The sequence below is a fragment of the Colletotrichum aenigma genome (assembly GCF_013390185.1).
Source record: "Colletotrichum aenigma strain Cg56 chromosome Unknown KSG_Cg56_contig02, whole genome shotgun sequence".
Taxonomy (NCBI): domain Eukaryota; kingdom Fungi; phylum Ascomycota; class Sordariomycetes; order Glomerellales; family Glomerellaceae; genus Colletotrichum; species Colletotrichum aenigma.
The window spans coordinates 1,251,127-1,272,311 of record NW_023500908.1 but is presented as its reverse complement, the minus strand read 5'-3'; the positions used below and the strand labels follow the sequence as shown (position 1 = coordinate 1,272,311).

The 21,185-nt window shown below is 42.3% G+C and overlaps 2 protein-coding genes across 2 annotated transcripts; one reads left to right on the top strand and one right to left on the bottom strand.

The window, feature by feature from the left end:
* Window positions 1–5,844: 5,844 nt before the first annotated feature.
* CGCA056_v002357 (uncharacterized protein) lies at window positions 5,845–6,243 on the top strand (the record flags this gene model as incomplete). The annotated part of the gene is made up of 1 exon (XM_037317615.1): window positions 5,845–6,243. The coding sequence occupies one exon, from the start codon at window positions 5,845–5,847 to the stop codon at window positions 6,241–6,243; it is 399 nt and encodes a 132-aa protein (XP_037183900.1).
* A 12,409-nt stretch (window positions 6,244–18,652) lies between these two features.
* CGCA056_v002356 (Retrotransposon-derived protein PEG10) lies at window positions 18,653–19,438 on the bottom strand (the record flags this gene model as incomplete). The annotated part of the gene is made up of 2 exons (XM_037317614.1): window positions 18,653–18,985; window positions 19,247–19,438. The coding sequence occupies 2 exons, from the start codon at window positions 19,436–19,438 to the stop codon at window positions 18,653–18,655; spliced, it is 525 nt and encodes a 174-aa protein (XP_037183901.1).
* Window positions 19,439–21,185: the final 1,747 nt, after the last annotated feature.

The window sequence follows — 21,185 nt, the reverse complement described above, 5'->3', positions numbered from 1 at the left end:
GAATGCTAAGTCTATTACTAAGATGAGGCCTGCGCATAGAGAATCATAAAAAATAGACCAAGACCCCCTCAGGTCAAAATCTGTGAGAACAGCCTCACTAAGGCAGTATGGGAAGGAAAACGCATCACCTACCCAGGACAACTAGAGCAGTTAAAAAACTAGACTTACCTACTGACGAAGAACCACGACAGGCAATAAGGAAAAGGTTTATTCACCAGATGTCATAAGGACATAAGGGTAATATCAAACTTAAAGTTACTATCAACTAACGAACGACACTTGCGCTAATTGATAGCGGAGCTGAAGCAAATTTCATTACCCCCTAAGCCATCAATAGGCTAGAAATATAATAGGGAGGAAAAGAACAACCATATCAGTTACACACAGCAGAAGGAGAAGAATTTAAGTATAAAGGAGGTACTATCTATAATAAGACTGCGCCCCTCAAGATAAGCTACCTGAATTAAAAAGAAAGAATCTAATTTAATATTGCTGATCTAAGAATATATAACATAGTGCTAGGACTACCCTAGCTATAAATAAGCAACCTATAGATAGATTAGAGCAAAGGCTAACTCTATTAGGACCATAATAATTCAGTCCCTAAGCAGCCCTGTCAGAACCAGGCCTCAAACGAATCAATACGACAAGGAACAACAAAACGATACCTCTGTTACCTCAAGGCAAAAGAAGCTATATTATAACCACTAATAATAACAGATCTTAAACAGAAGAACGATCTACTTCTGTCTATCCCAGAAGAATATAGAGTTTATGAGAAACTCTTTGCAGCTGAGTTAGAAACAGGACTGCCTAAATATACCAGTTTTAACCACAAAATACCCCTCAAAGAAGGAAAAGAACCATAATTCAACAAAATCTACAGACTTAACCAGACAGAGATAGAAGCCCTAGACAAGTACCTTGAAGAAAACCTCAAGAAGGGATACATCAGACCCTCAACATCACCAGCAGGAAGCCCCATCCTGTTCGTACCTAAAAAGAACAGAAAACTACGATTATATGTCGACTACTGCATGCTAAACGAAATAACGATTAAGAACTGCTACCTACTACTGCTTATCGACAAGATGAGACGACTCCTTCACAGAGCCAACTGGTTTACAGCCCTCAACCTCAAAGGAGCCTATAACCTGATCAGAATGAAGCAAGGAGAAGAATAGAAAACCGCTTTCAGAACCCGAAAAGGACATTTCGAGTACCTCGTCATGCCTTTCAGCCTCACTAACGCCCCTGCAACATTCCAAAATATGATCAACTAAGTCTTACGCAAATATGTCGACATCTGCGTAGTAGTCTATCTCAACGACATCCTCATCTTCTTATTAACACTTAAAAAACATAAGGAGGACGTACACCACATCTTATAAGCCCTCTAAGAAGCTAAGCTATTAGTTAAACCTGAGAAAAGCGAATTCCACACACAGAGGGTGGAATACCTTGGATTCACTATCACCCCTAGAAAAGTCTGTATATCAGAAAACAAAGTCAAAGCTATTAAGGAATAGCTGGTACCTAACAACCTCAAGGAAGTCTAAGGATTTCTAGGTTTCGTTAACTTCTACTGCAAATTTATTAAAGACTATAGTAAGATTAACGCAGCTCTTATAAGCCTCAGCTGCAAAGACACGCCCTTTATATGGGAAGAACCATAACGAACAGCATTCCAGAAGATCAAGGACCTCATCGCCAGCAAGCCCGTCTTAAGCATTCTAGATCTAACAAAACAGTTCGAAGTAGAACCTAATGCATCTGACTATATAATAGGAGCATAATTATCTCAATAAGATTCAGAAGGACGACTACACCTGTGTGCCTTCTTTTCTCGCAAGCTCCACAGACCTGAACTCAACTATCAGGTTCACGATAAGGAACTTATAGCAATCATTGAAGCCTTTAAGGAATAGAGACCTAAGCTCTCAGGAACCACACACGAAGTACTTATGTATTCAGACCATAAGAACCTTTCACACTTCACAACTTCAAAAGTGTTGAATAAACGACAGATTAGATAGTTAGAATTCCTATTAGAATTCAACTTCTGAATCATCCACCGCAAAGGATCAGATAATAGCAGAGCTGACGCTCTCAGCTGACGACCAGACTATAACGTCCTAGTACCTGAAGAAACCCAGGTGATTCTCAAAGGAAACAACAACAGAGACCTAATGCCAGCAACTAAACTCTTAATAATAGCTAGACGATCTAATACTAGCCCGCCTAGCAAACTAGACGATAAAGCAATTATGGAGTTTCACGCTCGCCCTGCATATGGTCACCAAGGAATCATGATAACCTAGAAATGACTACGACAACAATATGGAGAAAAAGTCACCAGAGAACGAGTGGCAAAAGCAATTAAGGATTATGAGGTTTGCCTCAAAAGCAAACCCGCTCAACATCAACCTTATGGTATGCTACAACCCTTGCCTGTGCTGCAAACCGCCTGGCAATCTATATCCCTCGACTTCATCGTTAAATTACCGAAGTCATAAGAACCCCTTATGGGAACACACTTTGACAGCGTTCTTATTATTATGGACCGACTTATGAAGTACGCCTACTTCATTCTATATAAAGAAGCAAGTAACGCTGAAGAATATGCCTATATATTTCTTAAATATATTATTGCTAACCACAGAACGCCCAGAGAGATTATATCAGATAGAGATAAGATCTTCACTTCTAAATTCTAGAAGTTAATCATATCACAACTCAGCATCAAACAATTAATATCCACTGCATTCCACCTGCAGACCGACAGACAAACAGAACGAATCAACTAAATCCTCGAAACATATCTCTGCGCCTACGTCAACTACAACTAAGATAATTAGGTTGTACTGCTACTAATAGCCTAGTTCGCCTACAACAGCGCAGTAGGAGAAAGTACTAAGGAATCCCCCTTCTACCTCAACTATAGATTTAAACCAACCGCCTATAGAGAACCCTAAACAGGCCCAGCTGCAGTAAGAGCTGTCGCCTCAATACGCTAAATCAAGGATATCCAGGAAAACGCACGTAAAGAACTTAAATTCGTACGACAAAGAATAGCAAAATTCAGCAACAAACGAAGGATTGAGGGACTAACCTTAAAAGAGGGAGATAGCGCCTATCTTATACAGCGAAACATCAAAACAAAGCGACCAAACGGCAAACTCAACTATAAAAAACTTAGACCTTTCAAAATTTCACGAGTAATCTCACCAGTTAATTACGAACTAGGACTCCTAGAAACCATGAAGTATCACCTAGTATTCTATGTCTCACTCCTCGAACCAGCACTATGTGGATCACAGACAAATGATATTATTATTGTTGAAGATAACAAACCAGAGTATAAAGTCGAACGAATTATCAACCATCTCAAAGAACCAGAAGGGTATTAATACCTCGTTAAATAGAAAGGATACAGATATAAAGACAACACATAGGAACCAGCCAAAAACATCACTAACGCAGCAGAAGAACTTACGATCTACTGGCAATAACACTAAGAATGAGAAGCCACACTAACACCTGTTGTATTAGTCCAAAAGAGCGCTGGATATAAACAAATTAGGCACCTATATTGCTTCACCAGACCACCTACTAAAACCGATCGACTGCAATAAGGAAAACTATTTATCCGCCTAGGAACACCAAAAGCCAGTTAAGAAACCTTAGGAGAACCTATGTTTAGAGGAATGCCTAAATTAACCACCCTAGTACCTAGAGAAGACTAATCTAACTTATTCTGAGCACCCTACAGCGACAAATCCTCTATCACCTGGGACTCCTAAGCTTCCAGAGCACGTTCCTCAGCCTCCTATTCATCCACGGACTGCATTCCCCGACGAATCAGATCCAAACCACGCTCCTTTAAGAACCTTTTCTGTCTCCAAAGACGAGACAAACAACCTAGAGCGGCAGCAAGCTGAGTCTGCAGCACCTCTAACGCCTCCTCAGCCTCTTCCTCCTCCTGCTCCACTTTCTTTTGCTTATTAAAATAACGATTCACTACTGCAATAAGTTAGCGACACTAGAGAACACTAAGGTGCTAAGGTACTTATAAGCATTCGCTACGTCACTACTATTATAGTTTGAGAAACCCTGCTTCACACACTCGCCATAACGCTTTGAGTTAGCGAGGTCTATTTTGCACACCTGATTATGCTGAAAACAAGGGGAATAAGGTATTACGTTATAACTATAGTGATCAACCAAAGCACTGAGAGCCTTACGGTTGCGCTAAATCTAAGTACGATAAGTCTTATGAGAATCTGATTTCTAAATGCAACCTAACATAGTGTTAGCATCATAAGTAAATCAGGAAGCATAATTAACGAAACCCTAACTGGGGACTAACGACCTACTTATGTTAGGTCTTGAGGATAAGACCTTTAGAGAGGGGACCTGATATTACAACCTGTTATGCATAGATAACAGTTGACCAACCCACTTAGGCGTTAGGCGGCTAGGATAGGATATTTATACTGCAGGATCACAGGAACAATAGGAACTCACTCAGTAACAGAAGAACTATAGTCTAAGTCATATGATGATAAGATAACAATTATATTAGATCAATATAATCCAACACAACTTAGGGGCCAAACGATCATTCTGGATCAGAATGATCCAGATCGACCTAAGGTATAAAGGAACATATTCAGAATTAGACTTATATATAATGACCCTGAGCCTAGCTCATGGTCAGACTTCCATAGCTCTTCAGCAATCAACTTAGTATTCATCCTCACAGATACTCTCAGCTTACCTTCACTGCGAATCACTTATTGAGTCTAAGACTGATCACCTTAGCCTCTGAAGACCCAATCTACTACAGCCTACAAACTACGACCTACGACCACGACCTAGTGTACTGTTAGAACGTATCAATCCCCAGCTTCTGTTAGCAGACCCTACTGTTGGATAGCTGACCGTAACACTTTGATTGCTCCTGTTCAGTAAGTTGACCATTGAAACCTACTAACAGTACAGATAAGAATGTCTTCACGCACCTCTGCCAAGTCACCCACTCCGGGAAGCTCCTCTTCCTCCAAACAGCCTGTCAAGAGCCTAGCTGAAGAACTCGAGGGAGCTCCAATAGCAGTGGACTCGGACGACGAAGTCACTCTCAAGAAGGAAACCTACGACAAGCTTCAAGCCTAAGTCAAGAAAGGATACGACGACATCGCTAAGGTCCAGGCTATATATAACGAAACCGCTAACAAACTCTAAGGCCTCAAACAGATGATCCAGGAGCTTAGCAACAGACCTCAGAGACTTACGGACCTTAAAAACGGAATCGCTCTCCTAGGAGGCCAAGGCAGCAACCCTCTCATATAGGAACTATAAAACGAAGTCAACACCCTTCAGGCTGCTGCCAACATCATCACTACCCCCACTAGGGGACGACAGAAACTCAAGCTTAGTGCCCCTATCACCTACGACGGCACCCCTGGACAACTCAAGTCATTCCTGATCTAAGTCAAGAACTACCAAAACTTCCACTATAGAGACTTCACCAGTCAAACTGAGAAAGTCGTCTATACCGCCACTTACCTACGAGGATAAGCCTTTAAATAGTTTAAACCTATCTAGGAAGAATTCCTCAAGTATGAAACCCTGGACGAGTGCTCTACTGAGACCTAAGACATCTACAGCAGTTTTCAGGGATTCAAAGATGCCCTACGATCTCTCTTCCAGGACCCTAATAAAAAGCGATAAGCTGAAAGAGATCTCATATAACTGCAACAGACTAAGTCAACCAAAGAGTACGCCGCTATATTCAGACAGCTTAGTATTCAGCTTGACCTCACTGAGGAAACCAAGATCTTCATGTTCTATCAGGGACTTAAAGACGAAGTTAAGGATGAAATCGTTAAGATCGATCGCCCCGAAGACTTCCTTCAGTATGCCGACCTTGCAATCAAGATCGACAACAGGCTATTCGAACAACGCAAAGAAAAGGGCGAAAAACGACAAGGACCTAACATAGGACGCAAGTACCAGTGGCAACCCCAGCATAAGTTTAACAACCAGCGGAACGACAACAGACCCTGCAGCAACTGGAACAACAATCAACAAAGCACTGCTTACGGACAACACAGCAGACCTATAGATCTCAGCATGATGACTAAACCTAACGACAGGAAGCCTTGGAACCCTAAGTGCTACAACTGCAACAAGCAAGGCTATATCGCCAAAGACTGCAGACAACCTAAGAAACTTCCCTAGAAACCAGTAGCTAAACGACCTCGATAAGTCAACACGATTGCAAAAGCCTCATATATATCCTAATCTTAGACCAGATGCTATAACGATAACTGCTGAATCTACCTCAAAGACAAAGAAATATCAGGACACTACCTAAGGGACAGCAACCCTGGACGATCCAGATATAACATAAGTGCCCCAGATACTCGCCCTAGAACCCTAGCAATAATGCATTCCAGCAACAGCAGAGTCGCCAGAAAGCCAGTTAAACAACTTAACGAGATGCTATAAATCCAGCGACTAGAACTAATCACCTCATATGAAGATACCTAACAAATGCGTCTACGCCAATAAGAATCAGAGGAAGAACCAGAATATCAGCATGATCCTCTGACAGAACAACAACTTCTCAGTATGACCAGCAACTGGACTTTTAGAGAAGGCGAAAGTTCACCCTATGACTCAGACGAACCTCGCGATGTTGCCTAACAACGTGCTCAGACAGAGATCACCTATAGGTTCACCCCTAGTGTGGACGACTCTAGCTCTGAAGAAGAACCAGACGACCAGGAAGACAGAATTAAGCAACTCCTGAAGTACTAGGAAATCAACATACTTCAAGATAAGCAATAACGCCACTTTTACAGCACCTCAGCAACCTAATAAGACTGGGATTACACCCCTCAGCTACGCACAGAAGACCATCCCGCACTAAGAAGCAACCACTAACTTCACTAAACCCTCTTCTAGTCTCAGTGTTTCTACGATAAATGCAAAGAATATATAGGAGAAAAGCATAACTACTAATTCTACCCCAGAAGACATAACGATAAGCCTATCCGCGAGATTTACTCAATATCCGCTATGATCGGATGGACTATAGTACTATTTGAAGACCACCTTGCAGTCTTCAGACCTAGCCCTCAGTTCCCTATAAGATGCTAATATGACCACAACATAAAGTAGGACGAATGCTAGTAAGATGAGTGCTAAGTATACTACTAAGAAAAAGCATGTATATAGAGAGTCATAAAGAATAGACTAAGACCCCCACAGATTAAGATCCGCAAGAACAGCCTCATGAAGGCATAACGAGAAGGAAAGCAAATTACCTACCTAGGACACTCAGGGCAGTCAAAAAACTAGACTTACCTACTAATAAAGAACCACGACAGGCAACAAGGAAAAGGTTTATCCACCAAATGTCATAAGGATATAAGAATAATATAGAACTCGAAGTCACTATCAACAAACAAACAACACTCGCGCTGATTAACAGCGGAGCTGAAGCTAATTACATCGCCCCTCGAGCCATCAATAGGCTAGAAGTATAATAGGGAGGAAAAGAGCGACCCTATCAGTTACACACAGCAGAAGGAGAAGAATTCAAGTACGAAGGAGGTACCATCTACAATGAGACTGCGCCCCTCGAGATGAGCTACCTGAATCGAAAAGAAAGAATCTAATTCAACATTGCCGATCTAGGAACATACGACATAGTGCTAGGATTACCCTGGCTACGAACAAGTAACCCACGGATAGATTGGAGCAAAGGCCAACTCCATTAGGACCACGACAACTCAGTCCCTAAGCAGCCCTGTCAAAACCAGGCCTCAAACGAGCTGATACAGCAAGAAACAGCAAAACGATATATCTGCTACCTCAAGGCAAAAGAAGCCACGTCACAACCATTAATAACGACGGATCTCAAACAAAAGAATGATCTACTTCTGTCTATCCCAGAAGAATACAGAGTTTACGAGAAACTCTTTGCAGCCGAATTAGAAACCAGACTGCCCGAACACACCAGCTTCGACCACGAAATACCCCTCAAAAAAGGGAAGGAACCATGCTTCAACAAAATCTACAGACTCAACCAGACAGAGATAGAAGCCCTAGACTAATACCTTGAAAAAAACCTCAAGAAGGGATATATCAGACCCTCAACGTCACCAGCAGGAAGCCTAATCCTGTTTGTACCTAAAAAGAACAGAAAATTACGATTATATGTTGATTACTATATGCTTAACGAGATGACAATTAAAAACTAATACCTATTACCCCTTATCAACAAAATGAGACGACTCCTCTATAGAGCTAACTGGTTTACAGCTCTCAACCTCAAAGGAGCCTACAACCTGATCAGAATAAAGCAAGGTGAAGAATAGAAGACCGCCTTCAGGACACGAAAAGGATATTTCGAATACCTCGTTATGCCCTTCAGCCTTACTAACGCTCCTGCGACTTTTCAGAACATAATCAACTAAGTCCTACGCAAGTATGTTGATATTTATGTAGTAGTCTATCTTAACGACATTCTCATCTTCTCACTAACACTTGAAAAACATAAAGAAGATATGCACCATGTCCTATAAACCCTCTAAGAAGCTAAGCTGTTGGTCGAGCCTGAGAAAAGCAAATTCCACACACAAAAAGTGGAATACCTCAGATTTACTATCACCCCCAGCAAAGTCTGCATATCAAAAAACAAAGTCAAAGCCATCAAGGAATAGCTGGTACCTAACAACCTTAAGGAAGTCTAAGGATTCCTAGGTTTTATTAACTTCTACCGCAAATTTATCAAAGACTATAGTAAGATCAACGCAGCCCTTACAAACCTCAGCCGCAAAGACACACCCTTTATATAGGAAGAACCACAACAAACAGCGTTCCAGAAGATCAAGGACCTCATCGCTAGTGAACCCATCTTGGTCATCCCAGATCCGACAAAGCAGTTTGAAGTAGAACCTAACGCATCCGACTATGCGATCGGAGCGCAACTATCTTAACGAGACTCAGAAGGACGACTACATCTGTGCGCCTTCTTCTCTCGCAAGCTCCACAGACCCAAACTCAACTATCAGATCCACGATAAGGAACTCATGGCAATTATTGAAGCCTTTAAGGAATAGAGACCTGAGCTCTCAGGAACCACCCACGAAGTACTTATGTATTCAGATCATAAGAACCTTTCACACTTCACAACTTCGAAAGTGTTGAATAAAAGACAGATTAGATAGTTAGAATTCTTATCAGAATTCAACTTCCAAATCATCTACTGCAAAGGATCAGATAATAGCAGAGCTGACGCTCTTAGCTGAAGGCTGGACTATAACGTCCTGGTACCTGAAGAAACCCAGGTGATTCTCAAAGGAAACAACAACGGAGACCTCATGCTAGCAACCAAACTCTTGATGATAGCTGGGCGGTCTAATACTAGCCTGACTAGCGAACTAGACGACGAAGCTATCATGGAATTTCATGCTCGCCCTGCACATAGTCACTAAGGTATCACGAAAACCTAGAAATAACTACGATAATAATATGGAGAAAAGGTCACTAGAGAACGTGTGGCAAAAGCGATTAAGGATTATAAGGTCTGCCTCAAAAGCAAACCCGCTAGATATCAACCTTATGGTATGCTACAACCTTTGCCTATGCTGCAAACCGCCTAGCAATCTATATCCCTCGACTTTATCGTCAAACTACTGAAGTCACGAGAGCCCCTTACAGGAGTACACTTTGACAGCGTTCTCATTATCGTGGACCGACTCACGAAGTATGCCTACTTCATCCTATACAAGGAAGCAAGCAATACTGAAGAATACGCCTATATATTCCTCAAGTATATCATCTCTAACCACAGAACACCTAAGGAAATTATGTCAGACAGAGATAAGATCTTCATATTGAATTTCTAGAAATCAATTATATCACACCTCAGTATTAAGCAGTTAATATCCACTGCGTTCCACCTGCAGACCGACGGACAAACAGAACGAATCAACTAAATCCTCAAAACCTACCTCCACGCCTATATTAACTACAACTAAGACAATTAGGTTATAATGCTACTAATAGCCTAATTCGCCTATAACAGCATAATTAGAGAAAGCACCAAGGAATCCCCCTTCTACCTCAACTATAGATTCAAACCAACCGCCTATAGAGAACCCTGAGCAGGCCTAGCCGCAGTAAAAGCCGTCGCCTCAGTACGACAGATCAAGGATATCCAGAAAAATGCACGACAGGAACTCAAATTCGTACGACAAAGAATGACTAAGTTTAGCAACAAACAAAGGATTGAGGGACTAACCTTAAAAGAGGGAGATAGCACCTACCTCATAAAGCAAAACATCAAAACAAAACGACCAAGCGACAAACTTAACTATAAAAAACTTAAACCCTTCAAAATCTCATAAGTAATCTCACCAGTCAATTATGAACTCAAACTCCTAGGAACTATGAAGTGTCACCTAGTATTTCATATCTCACTACTTAAACCAGCCCTATGAGGTTCACAAACAGACAACCTCATCATCGTGGAAGACAATAAACCAGAGTATAAAGTAGAACGAATCATAGACCACCTCAAGGAGCCAGAAGGGTATTGATACCTCATCAAATAGAAAGGATATAGATATAAAGATAATATATAGGAACCAGCTAAAAACATCACCAACGCAGCAGAAGAACTTATAATCTACTGGCAACAACACTAAGAATGAGAAGTCACACTAGCACCTGTTATACTAGTCCAGAAGAACGCTAGATATAAGCGAATCAAGCACCTATATCGCTTCACTAAACCACCCACTAAAGCAGATCGACTGCGACAAGGAAAACTATTTATTCGCCTAGGAACACCAGAAACCAACTAAGAACTGCTTCCTGAGGACACCCCTAGAGAACCCTGTTCTGTAATAATGGGAACAGAGTCAAGTAACCCAAACTCAGCCAACAAGGAAGGAGATAAAGCCACATCGGGACAAACCATATCCTAATCTCCAACAAAATCCATAGGAAGATGGTTAGAACCAGCAGAAGAAGGACGCGCCTCCTCCCACCAACGCTGCTCCGCCTCTGCCTCCTCCCGTTCCACCTGCTCCAGCTCCTCCACACTATTGATACCACGACGCACCGCACGTATTATCTTCTCAAACCATATCTTCTTCTGTTTGCGAAGACGCTTAACCTTAGCGTCTAGAGCATAACGTTCCTCCTCAGCCTGTTCCAAGGCATCCTCAAGTTTTTGGTGTTGATCCCCGATACGCTGGAGTTGTTGCGCAGAAAGACCTTGGAGGTCACAGTAGGATTTACCGCTGTGAACGCATTCAGCACAACAAGAAGAATCTAAGGGAGAAACCTCACACGATAAGAAGCTGCGACGCTCGTAAGATAAGCAAACAGGCATAACGACAGAATGCTGAAGAATAGCGGAAAGTAAAGAATTCTTTTCAACTGTCTTTTTGGCAGGACGACTATCAGGCGACGACACAGCCTTTCGTTTTTGAACGCGACCTGACATAGTGTCAGCATCATAGGTAAATCAGAAAGCACGATTGATAGATCCCCAACCTAGGACTAACAACCTACTTATGCTGGGTCTTAAGGATAAGACCTTTAGAAAGGAGACCTGATGTTACAACCCGACAGGCATGACACGTTAGAACAGCCCCGCCTGGCATCTCGGCGGCTAACATAGAACATATATAAGCAGTAATATAGGTGTAACCAGGAACTATCGGGAAAGGAAGAACTATAGTATAGGTCATGTGACTTCGGGAACAGCATGGATATAGGGCAAAGATGGATATATTAGATATGTCTGCTATCCCAGCTATCCATAGATATGTTGGATAGCACGGATATCCTACATAGCCACCACAAGAGATACTGTGCAGAACTTATATATAGTATGACCTGAGCCTGGCTCATGGTCAGACTTCTATAGCTCTTCAGCAATCAACTTAGTATTCATCCTCAGGATACTCTCAGCTTACCTTCACTGCGAATTACTTGTTGAGTCTAAGACTGATCACCTTAGCCTCTGAAGATCTGATCTACTGTTAGCCTACGACCTATGACCCAGACCACGACCAAGTGTACTGTTATTACGTCTCAATCTCCAGCTTCTGTTAGCAGACCCTACTGTCGGATAGCTGACCGTAACATAATTATCTTAATGAGATTCAGAAGGATAACTATATCTATATGCCTTCTTTTCTCGCAAGCTCCACAGACCTGAACTCAACTATCAGATTCATAATAAGGAACTCATGGCAATCATTAAAGCCTTTAAGGAATAGAGACCTAAGCTCTCAGGAACCACCTACGAAGTACTTATGTATTCAGACCATAAGAACCTTTCACACTTCACAACTTTAAAAGTGTTAAATAAACGACAGATTAGTGTTACGGTCAGCTATCCGACAGTAGGGTCTGCTAACAGAAGCTGGGGATTGATACGTTCTAACAGTATACTGGGTCGTGGTCGTAGGTCGTAGTTCGTAGGCTGTAGTAGATCGGTTCTTCAGAGGCCAAGGTGATCAGTCTTAGACTCAACAAGTGATTCGCAGTGAAGGTAAGCTGAGAGTATCCGTGAGGATGAATACTAAGTTGATTGCTGAAGAGCTATAGAAGTCTGACCATAAGCCAGGCTCAGGGTTATACTATATATAAGTCTAATTCTGAACATGTTCCTTTGTACCTTGGGTCGATCTGGATCATTCTGATCCAGAACGATTGTTTGGCCCCCAAGTCGTGTTGGATCATATTGATCCAATATGATCGTTATCTTATCATCATGTGACTTGGACTATAGTTCTTCTGTTACCGAGTGAGTTCCTGTTGTTCCTATGATCCTGCAGTATAAATATCCTATCCTAGCCGCCTGACGCCTAAGTGGGTTGGTTAACTGTTATCCATACATAACAGGTTGTAACATCAGGTCCCCTCTCTAAAGGTCTTATCCTCAAGACCTAACATAAGTAGGTCGTTAGTCCCAGGTTGGGGATCTGTTAATTATACTTCCTGATTTACCTATGATGCTGACACTATATCAGGTTGCATTCAGAAATCAGATTCTCGCGAGACTTATTATACTCAGATTCAGCGCAACCGTAAGGCTCTTGGTGCTCTGGTTGATCACTATAGTTACGACGTAATGCCTTGTTCCCCTTGTTTTCAGCATAATTAGGTGTGCAAAATAGACCTCGCTAACTTGAAGCGTTATGGCGAGTGTGTGAAGTGGGGTTTCTCAAACTGTGATAGTGGTGATATAGCGAATACTCATAAGTATCTTAGCACCTTAGTGTTCCCTGGTGTTGCTAACTTATTGCAGTAGTGAATTGTTATTTTAATAAGCAAAAGAAAGTGGAGCGGGAGGAGGAAGAGGCTGAGGAGGCGTTAGAGGTGCTGCAGACTCAGCTTGCTGCTGCTCTAGGTTGTTTGTCTCGTCTTTGGAGACAGAAAAGGTTCTTGAAGGAGCGTGGTTTAGATCTGATTCGTCGGGGAATGCAGTCCGTGGATGAATAGGAGGCTGAGGAACGTGCTTTGGAAGCTCAGGAGTCCTGGGTGATAGAGGATTTATCGCTGTGGGGGGCTCAGAATGAGTTGGATTAGTCTTCTCTAGGTACTAGGGTGGTTGATTTAGGCATTCCTCCAAACGTGGGTTCTCCCGAGGTTTCTTAACTGGCTTCTGGTGTTCCTAGGCAGATAAACAGTTTTCCTTGTCGCAGTCGATCGGTTTCAGTAGGTGGTCTGGTGAAGCGATATAGGTGCCTAATTCGTTTATATCCAGCGCTCTTCTGGACTAGTATAACAGGTGTTAGTGTGGCTTCTCGTTCTTAGTGTTGTTGCCAGTAGATCGTAAGTTCTTCTGCTGCGTTAGTGATGTTTTTGGCTGGTTCCTATATGTTGTCTTTATGTCTATATCCTTTCTATTTGACGAGGTATCGATACCCTTCTGGTTCTTTGAGGTGGTTGATAATCCGTTCGACTTTATACTCTGGTTTGTTATTTTCAACGATAATAATATTGTTTGTCTGTGATCCACGTGGTGCTGGTTTGAGGAGTGAGACATGGAATACTAGGTGACACTTCATGGTTTCTAGGAGTCCTAGTTTGTAGTTGACTAGTGAGATTACTTATGAAATTTTGAAAGGTCTGAGTTTTTTATAGTTGAGTTTGTCGTTTGGTCGCTTTGTTTTGATGTTTCGCCGTATGAGATAGGCGCTATCTCCCTCTTTTAAGGTTGGTCCCTTAATCCTTTGTTTGTTGCTGAATTTTGTTATTCTTTGTCGTATGAATTTGAGTTCTTTACGTGCGTTTTCCTGGATATCCTTGATTTAGCGTATTGAGGCGATAGCTTTTACTGCAGCTGGGCCTGTTTGGGGTTCTCTATAGGCGGTTGGTTTGAATCTATAGTTGAGGTAGAAGGGGGATTCCTTGGTACTTTCTCCTACTGCGCTGTTGTAGGCGAACTGGGCTATTAGTAGCAATACCACCTAATTGTCTTAGTTGTAGTTAACGTAGGCGTGGAGATATATTTCGAGGATTTAGTTGATTCGTTCTGTTTGTCCGTCGGTTTGTAGGTGGAATGCAGTGGATATTAATTGTTTGATGCTGAGTTGTGATGTAATTAACTTCCAGAATTTGGAAGTGAAGATCTTATCTCTGTCTGATATAATCTCTCCAGGCGTTCTGTGGTTAGCGATAATATATTTAAGAAATATGTAGGCATATTCTTCAGCGTTACTTGCTTCTTTGTATGGGATGAAGTAGGCGTACTTCATGAGTCGGTCCATAATGATAAGAACGCTGTCAAAGTGTGTTCCCGTGAGGGGTTCTCGCGACTTTGGTAATTTGACGATGAAGTCGAGGGATATGGATTGCTAGGCGGTTTGCGGCATAGGCAAGGGTTGTAGCATACCATAAGGTTGATGTTGAGCGGGTTTGCTTTTGAGGCAAACCTCATAATTTTTAATTGCTTTTGCCACTCGTTCTCTGGTGACTTTTTCTCTATATTGTTGTCGTAGTCGTTTCTAGGTTTTTGTGATTCCTTGGTGACTATATGCAGGGCGAGCATGAAACTCCATAATTGCTTCGTCGTCTAGTTCGCTAGGCGGGCTAGTACTAGATCTTCCGGCTATTATTAAGAGTTTAGTTGCTAGCATTAGGTCTCCGTCGTTATTTCCTTTGAGAATCACCTGGGTTTCTTTAGGTACTAGGATGTTATAGTCTGGTTGTCAGCTAAGAGCGTCAGCTCTGCTATTATCTGATCCTTTGCAGTGGATGATTTGGAAGTTGAATTCTGATAAGAATTCTAACTATCTAATCTGTCTTTTATTCAACACTTTTGAAGTCGTGAAGTGTGAGAGGTTCTTGTGGTCTGAATACATAAGTACTTCGTGCGTGGTTCCTGAGAGCTTAGGTCTCTATTCCTTGAAAGCTTTGATGATTGCCATGAGTTCCTTATCGTGAACCTGATAGTTGAGTTCAGGTCTGTGGAGCTTGCAAGAAAAGAAGGCATATAGGTGTAGTCGTCCTTCTGAATCTTATTGAGATAATTATGCTCCTATCGCATAGTTGGATGCGTTAGGTTCTACTTCGAACTGTTTTGTTAGGTCTGGAATGCTTAAGATAGGCTTGCTGGCGATGAGGTCCTTGATCTTCTGGAATGCTGTTTGTTGTGGTTCTTCCCATATAAAGGGTGTGTCTTTGCAGCTGAGGCTTATGAGAGCTGCGTTGATCTTGCTATAGTCCTTGATGAATTTGCGGTAGAAGTTGATGAAACCTAGAAATCCTTAGACTTCCTTGAGGTTGTTAGGTACCAGCTATTCCTTGATGGCTTTGACTTTGTTTTCTGACATACAGACTTTTCTAGGGGTGATAGTGAATCTGAGGTATTCCACCCTCTATGTGTGGAATTCGCTTTTCTCAGGTTTAACTAATAGCTTGGCTTCTTAGAGGGCTTATAAGATGTGGTGTACGTCCTCCTTATGTTTTTCAAGTGTTGATGAGAAGATGAGGATGTTGTTGAGATAGACTACTATGCAGATGTTGACGTATTTGCGTAAGACTTAGTTGATCATATTTTGGAATGTTGCAGAGGCGTTAGTGAGGCTGAAGGGCATGACGAGGTACTCGAAATATCCTTTTCAGGTTCTGAAAGCGGTTTTCCATTCTTCTCCTTGCTTCATTCTGATCAGGTTATAGGCTCCTTTGAGGTTGAGGGCTGTGAACCAGTTAGCTCCATGGAGGAGTCGTCTCATCTTGTTGATGAGCGGTAGTAGGTAGCGGTTTTTGATCGTCATTTCGTTAAGCATGCGGTAGTCGACGCATAATCATAATTTTCCGTTCTTTTTGGGTACGAACAAGATTAGGCTTCCTGCTGGTGACGTTGAGGGTCTGATATATCCCTTCTTAAGGTTTTCTTCAAGGTACTTATCTAGGGCTTCTATTTCTGTCTGGTTAAGTCTGTAGATTTTATTGAAGCGTGGTTCCTTCCCTTTCTTGAGGGGTATTTCGTGGTTGAAACTAGTGTGTTCGGGCAGTCTGGTTTCTAATTCGGCTGCAAAGAGTTTCTCATACACTCTATATTCTTCTGGGATAGACAGAAGTAGATCGCTCTTCTGTTTGAGATCTATTGTTGTTAGTGGTTGTGATATGGCTTCTTTTGCCTTGAGGTAACAGATGTATCGTTTTGCTGTTCCTTGTCGTATTGATTCGTTTGAGGCCTGATTCTGACAGGGCTGCTCAGGGACTGAATTATCATGGTCCTAATGGAGTTGGCCTTTGCTCCAATCTATCTGTGGGTTGCTTGTTCGTAACCAGGGTAGTCCTAGCACTATGTCGTATGTTCCTAGATCGGCAATATCGAATTGGATTCTTTCTTTTCGATTCAGGTAGCTCATCTTGAGGGGCGCAGTCTCATTATAGATGGTACCTCCTTCGTACTTGAATTCTTCTCCTTCTGCTGTGTGTAACTGATATGGTCGTTCTTTTCCTCCCCATTGTATTTCTAGCCTATTGATGGCTCGGGGGGCAATGAAGTTTGCTTTGGCTCCACTGTCGATCAGCGCGAGTGTTGTCTGCTGATTGATGGTAACTTCGAGTTTGATATTACCCTTATGTCCTTGTGATATTTGATGAATAGATCTTATGTTTGTTGCCTGTTGTGATCTGTTGTCGGTAGGTGAGTCTAGTTTTTTGACTGCTCTGGTTGTCCTGGGTAGGTGATTTGCTTTCCTTCTCGTTGTGCTTTTGCGAGGCTGTTTTTGCAGATCCTGACCTATGGGGGTCTAGGTCCATTCTTTGCGATTCTCTAGGTTTATGCCTTTTCTTAGTAGTGAACTTAGCATTCGTCTTATTAGCATTCGTCCTATTTCATGCTGTTGTTATGTTAACATCTCATAGGGAACTGAGGACTAGGTCTGAAGACTGCGAGGTTGTCTTCGAATAGTACTATAGTCCATCCGATCATAATGGAGGTTGAGTAGATCTCATAGATAGGTTCGTCGTTATGTCTTCTGGGGTAGAACTAGTAATCGTGCTTTTCTCCTATGTGTTCCTTGCATTTGTCGTGGAAGCACTGGGGCCAGAAGAGGGTTCGGTGAAGCTGGTGGTTGCTTCTTAGCGTGGGATGATCTTCTGTGTGTAGCTGAGGGGTGTAGCCTCAGTCTCATTAGGCTGCTGAGGTGCTATAGAAGTGGCGTTGTTGCTTATCTTGAAGCATGTTGATTTCTTAGTATCTCAGAAGTTGCTTGATTCTTCCTTCCTGGTTGTTAGGTTCCTCTTCAGAGCTGGAGTCGTCCACACTAGGGGTGGACCTATAGGTGGTCTCTGTCTGAGTGCGTTATCGGGCAACATCGCGAGGTTTATCCGAGTTATAGGAAGAGCTTTCTCCTTCTCCGAAAGTCCAGTTGTTGGTCATACTGAGGAGTTGTTGTTCCATCAGAGGATCATGTTGGTGTTCTGGTTCTTCTTCTGATTCTTGTTGTTGATATAGTTGTACTTGTCTGTCGTCTTCTTGCTGGATTAGCTCTATTTCCTTCTGGATTTGTTGTTCTTCGTGGTGGAGTTGTTAGCTAGTTATGCGGGGGGTGATTAGTTCTAATCGCTGAATTCGTAGCATCTTGTTGAGTTGTTCAACTGGTTTTCTAGCCACTTTGCTGTTGCTGGAGTGCATTATTGCTAGGGTCCTAGGGTGAGTGTCTAGGATGGTCATATTATAACCAGACCGTCTAGGGTTGCTGTCCCTTAGGTAGTGTCCTGATATTTCTTTGTCTTCGAGGTGAATTCAGCAGTTATCGTCGTAGTATCTAGTCCACGATTAGGATGCATATAGGGCTTTTGCAATTATATTGACTTATTGAGGTTGTTCTGCCACTGGTTTCCAGGGAAGCTTCTTAGGCTGTCTGCAGTCTTTAGCGATATAGCCCTGCTTATTGCAGTTGTAGCACTTAGGGTTCTAAGGTTTTTTGTTGTTAGGTTTGGTCATCATGCTGAGATCTATAGGTCTGCTGTGTTATCTATAGGCAGTGCTCTGGCGGGTGCTATTCCAGTTGTTGCAGGGTCTGTTGTCGTTCTGCTGGCTGTTAAACTTCTGTTGAGGCTGCTATTAGTACTTACGTCCTGAATTTAGGTTTTATCGTTTCTCTCCTCGTTCCTTTTGTTGTTTATAGAGGCGGTTGTCAACCTTAATAATATGTTCGATATAGGCGAGGAAGCTAGGAGGTGTCTCTAGTTTGGCTATTTCGTCTTTGATATCATCCTTAAGTCCTTGATAAAAGGCAAAAACTTTGCTTTCGTCGGTTATGTGGAGTCTTGCAGCTAATCGCCTAAACTCTGCGGCGTAGAGCGTGGCTGACTTGGTTTGTCGTAGGTGGGATAGGTCTCGCTCAGCCTGTCTTCGTTCATCAGGGTCAAGGAAGAGAGATTCTAGGGCCTTGATATAGCCTGTGAAGCTGAAGAAGATGTCCTTGACTTCTTAGCTGTATTTTTCAACAGGGTTGTCAAGCTATTCCTGTTGAAGGGGTTCGAACCAGGCAAGGGCTTATCCCCAGAGGAAGGTGGCTGCGTGTATAACGCGTTTGGTGTCGTTCTGGAAGGTGTTTATATGGAAGGCCTGGTAGGTTCAAACTTATACTAGGTGTCCTTTAAGTTGTCCTGGGGTCCTGTCGAACGTGGAAGGCGTGTTGAGCTTGAGGTGTTCTCATCCTTCGACTGGGGCGGATATGACGTTGGCGGCAGCTCGGAGGGTGGCGACTTCTTTCTCCAGATCCTGGTTCTTGCGGGCTTGTTCCTGGAGTTCGCTAAGGGCTGCGGCGTTCTGGTTGAACATTTCGCGCATTGCCTTGAAGTCGCTGTTGGTCTTGTTGAGCTGGCGCTTGAGTTCTTCGGTGTCGTCTTTGCTGTCTGAGTCGTCCTTCATCTTTTGGTCTCCTAGTTCCTAGGCTAGGTTTTAGGTGGCTTGTCCTCCTGAAGTGGATGAGGATCCTAGGGTAGGCGACTTAACAGAGGCGCGGGAAGATATTGTCGTTCGTTACTGTTAGTAGGAATCAATGGTCAACTTACTGAACAGGAGCAATCAAAGTGTTACGGTCAGCTATCCGACAGTAGGGTCTGCTAACAGAAGCTGGGGATTAATACGTTCTAACAGTATACTGGGTCGTGGTCGTAGGTTGTAGTTCGTAGGCTGTAGTAGATCGGTTCTTCAGAGGCTAAGGTGATCAGTCTTAGACTCAACAAGTGATTCGCAGTGAAGGTAAGCTGAGAGTATCCGTGAGGATGAATACTAAGTTGATTGCTGAAGAGCTATAGAAGTCTGACCATAAGCCAGGCTCAGGGTCATACTATATACAAGTCTAATTCTGAACATATTCCTTTGTACCTTAGGTCGATCTGGATCATTCTGATCCAGAACGATCGTTTGGCCCCCAAGTCGTGTTGGATCATATTGATCCAATATGATCGTTATCTTATCATCACGTGACTTAGACCATAGTTCTTCCGTTACCGAGTGAGTTCCTGTTGTTCCCGTGATCCTGCAGTATAAATGTCCTGTCCTAGCCGCCCGACGCCCAAGTGGGTCGGTCAACTGTTATCCATGCATAACGGGTCGTAACAATTAGATGGTTAGAATTCCTATCAGAATTCAACTTCTAAATTATCTACTGCAAAGGATCAGATAATAGCAGAGCTAACGCTCTTAGCTGACGACCAGACTATAACGTCCTAGTACCTAAAGAAACCCAGGTGATTCTCAAAGGAAATAACAACAGAGACCTAATGCTAGCAACTAAACTCTTAATAATAGCTGGATGATCTAATACTAGCCTGCTTAGCAAACTAGACGATAAAGCAATTATGGAGTTTTATGCTCGCCCTATATAGTCACTAATGAATCATAAAAACCTAGAAATAACTATAATAATAATATAGAGAAAAGGTCACTAGAGAATAAGTGGCAAAAGCAATTAAGGATTATGAGGTCTGCCTCAAAAGCAAACCTGCTTAACATCAGCTGTACAGCATGCTATAACCCTTGCCTATGCTGCAAACCGCCTAGCAATCTATATCCCTTAACTTTATCGTCAAATTACTAAAGTCTTAAGAACCCCTTATAGGAGTACACTTTAATAGCATTCTTATTATTATGGACTGACTTATAAAGTATGCCTACTTCATCCTATATAAGGAATTAAGTAACGCTGAGGAATATGCCTACATATTTCTCAAATATATTATCGCTAATCACAGAACACCTAAGGAAATTATATCAGATAGAGATAAGATCTTCACTTCTAAATTCTAGAAGTTAATCATATCATAACTTAGCATTAAGCAAGCAATATCCACTGTATTCCACCTGCAAACCGACAGATAAATAGAACAAATCAACTAAATCCTTAAAATATATCTCTACGCCTATGTTAACTATAACTAAGATAATTAGGTTATATTGCTCCTAATAGCCTAATTCGCCTATAATAGCGTAGTGGGAGAAAGTACCAAGGAATCCCCCTTCTATCTCAACTACAGATTTGAACCAACCGCCTATGGAAACATGCGACCAGGCCTAGCTGCAGTTAAAGCTGTTGCCTCAGTATAATAAATCAAGGATATCCAAGATAACGCATGCAAAGAACTTAAATTTGTATAATAACGAATAGTATGAT